Raw genomic sequence first — 7,336 nt, 5'->3', positions numbered from 1 at the left:
CATCTAAATTGAAATGATCTCATAGATGTGGCTGTTGTGGTTCACAGTCATAGGTGCATCAGCTGCCTCCAGTAAATGTGGCATTTCAAATGACTTTGACATATTCCTTTTTTATTCACCCAGTTTAAATGCATATTGCCTTTCATGCACAGTTGCCCTAAAGCCACTGGGGTGGTGGTGGCGCCGGGACTTGGGACCGTCATCGCTGATTATTGCTATATTATTGAATTTCAATTATAATTTTGATCCAGAGGTTGCATATATATATATATATTACAGCCACTGCCATAACACAAGAGAGGGATAACACAAAGGCTCGGTCAAAAGGGGAATTTATTGAAATACCACAATATATAAACAAAGTGTGGGAGAAATTAGACAGGAAAATAAAGAGTAAACACAATGGAGAATGCAACTCCATGTCTGGATGGCCGCTCAAGTTCCGCCACTAGAGTGTAGCAACTTGGCTTCTTTTAAGCACACTCTAATTGTCCACAGTTGTAAGGAATCTGCTCAAACACAAAACACAGGTAAACGCTTTTCCTGCCCCAGACAAATAATTAAATAAACATACACCTGATTATATATATATATATATATGTGAAAATATATGTGAAAACATACAGAACATCATGCAAATTAAGTAAAGCTGAGCCTCTTCAAATCGTAATATGCCTCTAAAAATCCATATAATACATTGGTCAGTAATTTTATTAAATGTTGCAGAATTTGTACGAGTGATGAATCTTGTCAACCTCTCATATTTGCTGAGATGTTGATGATTTCAGAATCTCTGTGGTGTGTAATAGAAACACTTGCTGTGATCATAGATGTAAGAGTTTAATTATTTTGTTTTTCTAATCATCTCCATTACATATACTGATCCAAACTCTTTATAGCATCATGTTTTCTGTATTTTTTCCATTCATCTGGAACATAGTGCATTTCTAGATCTTTCTGGAATCTGCACACAAACCACTTCCAGTAGGGCAGATCGGAGTGGTCAGGGATGATGCTCCAATCTGCATAAACTCCTCCTGCTGTTCTATAATGTCTCCAAGGGAATCTTCCATCTGGTGTATAAAAATACTGATCACTTGGCACTAAATTTGTACAAATATCAGCACAGAGATTCTGGTTTAAACCGCAATATGTGCTGTTAATTCCATTCACTCTGTAGAAAACAACACTGTGATCTTCATGGTGGTTTTCTATGGTGTTGGTGCAGGTGGCTCCACAGAACGGACACTGAACCCAACAGCACTGACAGAAGTGATCAATCAGAAGTTCACCTGGTCTGAAACTGAGGTCTAGATTTTCATCAAATGTTTTTGTGTTGAATCTACTGCTCATATCAGACATTATAGCAGTAAGTTCTTGTCTTATCACATCTTCTAAGAGGTTCAAATCTTGAAAATCATCATGTTTCACTTTTTCAGAGAAGATCAGCACATCTGACAGCTGCTGTGTGAAACTATTCAACCACAAACCAACATCTCCTCTGTTCACTTGAACATGTTCAGTAGATTCATGTGCTGCTTTCATGATCTTCTGCTGCAGGAGTTCAATGTTCTCCTTCATCTTGTGTAAAACACTGACACTGAACTTATCAGTGATGTACCGACTGACTTCATCTCTGATGAAACTCTTGAAGTGATCTCTGGGATTATAAATGTAATTCATGTATTTGTTAAAATCCTCCTCTTCTGCCAGTGTCTTCAGGATGTGTTTATCCAGATTTGATCTGTTTCCATTCAGTGATTCACAGTTTGTCATCATTTCATCTGTCAGATCTCTGGCAGTCTTCTTGTAGACACTCTGCTCAATGGGCTCTTTCAGTTTCTGACAGATGATCTCTCCAAAAATGGCAGCTGATGTTGCTCCATGACAGTATTTCTGGAAAATACTGTAGTATTCTTCTCTCTTCAGTCTATGTTGGTCAGTGATCATCTTTTTTGCCCTCTTACAGATGGAATAAACCAAATCCATGATGAATTCATTCTTAAACTTATATTTCACTGCTCTTTCCTCATGTTCTGTTACTCTTCTCTTGATGTAATCTGTGAGTTGTTGAATGTAGCTGATGTTGTAGCCCATCTTTGAAATATTAAATGACTGAATCATTCTGTCTGTCTGCTGAACAACATCTGTGACTAACAACTTTATTTCAGCTTCCTTCTCTGGAGAAAGAGTTCGTTTTTTTTTTTTTTTTTTTTTTACTTTTCTCCAAGCACGTTTTGCAACCCACTTTAACCCTTTTTTTGTGGACTTTTTGAAAATAACATATTCAGAATAACTTGACACAGTGAAAATGTCCTCTTTTATGTGGTCTGCATCGAGATGCCCTTCATATGCATCACTGAGGATCTCTCTTACATCTCTCATTATGTCAATGTCTTCAATCGTAGGAATGTCTGAGATAATCTTATCCTCACTAGAATCGCAAATCAAATCAAACTCTTTCTTCAGTGTTTCTTCATCATTTGTTTTGTCTTTGAGTTTTAAGGCAAGTTCTTTGCTCTTTTCATAGAGAGTGTTTTCATGATGTGTCCTCTGAGCATCAAACTTTTTATTAAGTATTCTTGCATCATTTGTTTTGTCTTTGAGTTTTAAGGCATGTTCATTTTCATGATGTGTCCTGTGACCATCAATCTTTTTCTTCATGTCTCGCTGCTGAAGAATCTCATTTAATTTCCTCTTTGTTTCTCTCACAATGTTTTCCTGAAGCTCTTTGATTTTGATTTCAAATGAAGTTTTCCACTGAATCAGTATATCTTTATCTTTGTCTTTCTCAAAGAATTCAGACATTGATCTTTCCACTTCTTCACTTGTCTTCTTCAGATCTGTTTGAAGATCAGTTTCCTCAATCTCATGAATTGCTTCATTTTCTATTTTGTTGTATAGTTTGTTCTCAGTTTCCATCATGGTACTGCGAAGACTCCAGGACCATTTGCTGTATTTTGTCTCCAGTTTCCTGTAGGCTGAAATCTCCAGAGAATTTCTGAAGCTGAAGATGAATCGCTCATTCAGTAAAGCTTCCCAAAGATCTTTAATATGATCTTTTAAATCAATTAGCATCATTCCACCTGATTTTGAGGCTTGAGACATAACAGTTTTCTTTAGTTCTTGAATATTCTCACAGTAGTTTGGGTTTGGTGGTGCCATCGGTGGGTTTCCCTCCCAGAGCTGAGCAAAATACTTCACATCATTCTGTACATCAAATCTAGTGACATCACTGAAACATTCTGCATCACAGTCTTCCTCTTTAGCAGTGAGTTTTGTCATCTCATCCAGTTTCTCCAGCAGTCGTCTCCTTCCCTCCATGTTTTTCTCTCTGGCTGTGACATCTGAGACGTTCTGATGCACAAACACACAGCTGGGATTCAGTCTGACCTTCTTCATCCTCAGGAAGGCCTGAACAACAATCTGAAGAATGTCCTGCATCTCAGATGGGTTTTCTCCAAAGATGTTGATCAAGGTCAGATTTCCAAGACCAAAAACAAATGTGGCCAATTCATTGTCATGAACTTTTGTTGATCTTCTAGCCAGTTCTAGAGCACGAAGACCCTCAGTATCAACAACCAGAATATAGTCAAAGTTCATCTGTGTTTTCATCTCGTCTGACACTTTGACCAGCTGCATAAAAGCTCCTCTGGTGCACCTGCCAGCACTGACAGCAAACTGGAGTCCAAACATGGCATTCAGCATGGTGGATTTCCCAGAGCTCTGAAGCCCTAAAACTGAAAGCACAAAGACTCTCTGGTCTCCCAGTTTCTGGATGAGTTCATCTAGAACAGCAGAGATCCAGATCACAGGAACATGAGCAGCATCTCCATCCATCAGCTCCAGTGGAAATCCAGAGATCATCATCTCTGCTGCAAGACTCGGGAGAGAAGAGAAGTGAAACTGCAGGTCTTTCTTGTTCTTCTTCACAGATGAACATGATTCATAGATCTGACCGATCTCCCTCATGATGTGCTGCAGACCAAATTCTGAAGCTTGAAGTTCCTCAGATATTCTCTCAAGTTCAGTTTGTTCAGCTTTGAGTGTTTCAGATTTATCATGTTTCTCTTTGAGTTTTAAGACCTTTGACCATTTTTCATCATACTTGTTATGTAGATTGGAAAGGTCAGCTGAAATATATTCATCCAGTAGGATTATGAGGCAGTTAATAAAAAACATCTTCTCCTGTTCAGCATGTGAGTTCATTTGTTTTACAAAGTATTTTATGAACTCACTGATGTTAGAATTATACTGTTGTTGACGGATTTCCTTAATTTCTGTTTGTTTTCTGCTGATGTCCATTTCTGTCTCATCTGCTCGAGGTCGATGTAGTTCTTTGTTCTTCTGACTCCACTGATGCCACAGTTTCCCCTGATGAGGCAGAACTGATTCTTTGATTTCTGTCAGATCTTTCTTCTCCAGTAAACTCATCATCTGCTGTGCTGCTTCTCTTCCTCTCCTGCAGTCATCATCATCTTTCTTAAGTATTTCTTCATCATTAGATTTGTCTTTGAGTTGTAAGGTAGGATCTTTGCTCTTTTCATAGAGAGTGTTTTCATAATGTGTTCTCTGAGCATCAGAGTTTTTCTTCAGGTCTCGCTGCTTAATAATATCACAAAATTTCCTCTTTGTTTCTCTCACAATGTTTTTCTGAAGCTCTTTGATTTTGATTTCAAACGATGTTTTCCAGTGAATCAGTATATCTTTATCTTTGTCTTTCTCAAAGAATTCAGACATTGATTTCTCCACTTCTTCACTTTTCTTCTTTAGTTCTGTTTGAAGATCAGTTTCCTCAATCTCATGAATTGCTTCATTTTCTATTTTGTTGTATAGTTTGTTCTCAGTTTCCATCATGGTACTGCGAAGACTCCAGGACCATTTGCTGTATTCAGTCTTCAATTTCTTGTAGGCTGAAATCTCCAGAGAATTTCTGAAACTGAAGACGAATCGCTCCTTCAGTAAAGCTTCCCAGAGATCTTTAATATGATCTTTTAAATCTTTCAGCTTTGTTCCATGTGATTTTGAGGCATGAGACATAATGGTTTTCTTTAGTTCATGAATATTCTCACAGTAGTTTGGGTTTGGTGGTGCCATCGGTGGGTTTCCCTCCCAGAGCTGAGCAAAATACTTCACATCATTCTGTACATCAAATCTAGTGACATCACTGAAACATTCTGCATCACAGTCTTCCTCTTTAGCAGTGAGTTTTGTCATCTCATCCAGTTTCTCCAGCAGTCGTCTCCTTCCCTCCATGTTTTTCTCTCTGGCTGTGACATCTGAGACGTTCTGATGCACAAACACACAGCTGGGATTCAGTCTGACCTTCTTCATCCTCAGGAAGGCCTGAACAACAATCTGAAGAATGTCCTGCATCTCAGATGGGTTTTCTCCAAAGATGTTGATCAAGGTCAGATTTCCAAGACCAAAAACAAATGTGGCCAATTCATTGTCATGAACTTTTGTTGATCTTCTAGCCAGTTCTAGAGCACGAAGACCCTCAGTATCAACAACCAGAATATAGTCAAAGTTCATCTGTGTTTTCATCTCGTCTGACACTTTGACCAGCTGCATAAAAGCTCCTCTGGTGCACCTGCCAGCACTGACAGCAAACTGGAGTCCAAACATGGCATTCAGCATGGTGGATTTCCCAGAGCTCTGAAGCCCTAAAACTGAAAGCACAAAGACTCTCTGGTCTCCCAGTTTCTGGATGAGTTCATCTAGAACAGCAGAGATCCAGATCACAGGAACATGAGCAGCATCTCCATCCATCAGCTCCAGTGGAAATCCAGAGATCATCATCTCTGCTGCAAGACTCGGGAGAGAAGAGAAGTGAAACTGCAGGTCTTTCTTGTTCTTCTTCACAGATGAACATGATTCATAGATCTGACCGATCTCCCTCATGATGTGCTGCAGACCAAATTCTGAAGCTTGAAGTTCCTCAGATATTCTCTCAAGTTCAGTTTGTTCAGCTTTGAGTGTTTCAGATTTATCATGTTTCTCTTTGAGTTTTAAGACCTTTGACCATTTTTCATCATACTTGTTATGTAGATTGGAAAGGTCAGCTGAAATATATTCATCCAGTAGGATTATGAGGCAGTTAATAAAAAACATCTTCTCCTGTTCAGCATGTGAGTTCATTTGTTTTACAAAGTATTTTATGAACTCACTGATGTTAGAATTATACTGTTGTTGACGGATTTCCTTAATTTCTGTTTGTTTTCTGCTGATGTCCATTTCTGTCTCATCTGCTCGAGGTCGATGTAGTTCTTTGTTCTTCTGACTCCACTGATGCCACAGTTTCCCCTGATGAGGCAGAACTGATTCTTTGATTTCTGTCAGATCTTTCTTCTCCAGTAAACTCATCATCTGCTGTGCTGCTTCTCTTCCTCTCCTGCAGTCATCATCATCTTTCTTAAGTATTTCTTCATCATTAGATTTGTCTTTGAGTTGTAAGGTAGGATCTTTGCTCTTTTCATAGAGAGTGTTTTCATAATGTGTTCTCTGAGCATCAGAGTTTTTCTTCAGGTCTCGCTGCTTAATAATATCACAAAATTTCCTCTTTGTTTCTCTCACAATGTTTTTCTGAAGCTCTTTGATTTTGATTTCAAACGATGTTTTCCAGTGAATCAGTATATCTTTATCTTTGTCTTTCTCAAAGAATTCAGACATTGATTTCTCCACTTCTTCACTTTTCTTCTTTAGTTCTGTTTGAAGATCAGTTTCCTCAATCTCATGAATTGCTTCATTTTCTATTTTGTTGTATAGTTTGTTCTCAGTTTCCATCATGGTACTGCGAAGACTCCAGGACCATTTGCTGTATTCAGTCTTCAATTTCTTGTAGGCTGAAATCTCCAGAGAATTTCTGAAACTGAAGACGAATCGCTCCTTCAGTAAAGCTTCCCAGAGATCTTTAATATGATCTTTTAAATCTTTCAGCTTTGTTCCATGTGATTTTGAGGCATGAGACATAATGGTTTTCTTTAGTTCATGAATATTCTCACAGTAGTTTGGGTTTGGTGGTGCCATGGGTGGGCTGCCCTCCCAGAGCTGAGCAAAATACTTCACATCATTCTGAACATCAAATTTAATGACATCACTGAAACATTCTGCATCACAGTCTTCCTCTTCAGCATTGAGTTTTGTCATCTTATCCAGTTTCTCCTGCAGTCGTCTCCTTCCCTCCTTGATTTTCTCTCCAGCTGTGACATCTGAAACATTCTGATGCACAAACATACAGCTGCAATTCTGTATGAACTTCTTCATCCTCATGAAGGCCTGAACAACAATCTGAAGAATGTCCTGCATCTCAGATGTGTTTTCTCCAAAGATATTG

The 7,336-nt window shown here is 38.6% G+C and overlaps 1 protein-coding gene across 1 annotated transcript; it reads right to left on the bottom strand.

The window, feature by feature from the left end:
* Positions 1-315: 315 nt before the first annotated feature.
* Positions 316-7,335, bottom strand: LOC127508638 (interferon-induced very large GTPase 1-like). The gene has a single exon (XM_051886762.1). It carries the CDS (start codon positions 7,306-7,308, stop codon positions 871-873), a length of 6,438 nt encoding a protein of 2,145 aa, XP_051742722.1. The 5' UTR covers positions 7,309-7,335; the 3' UTR covers positions 316-870.
* Between the last annotated feature and the right edge of the window lies 1 nt (position 7,336).

This window comes from Ctenopharyngodon idella, chromosome 3 (genome assembly GCF_019924925.1).
Source record: "Ctenopharyngodon idella isolate HZGC_01 chromosome 3, HZGC01, whole genome shotgun sequence".
NCBI lineage: Eukaryota > Metazoa > Chordata > Actinopteri > Cypriniformes > Xenocyprididae > Ctenopharyngodon > Ctenopharyngodon idella.
Note: the sequence above shows the minus strand (reverse complement) of the source record. Positions and strands in the feature narration are given on the sequence as shown.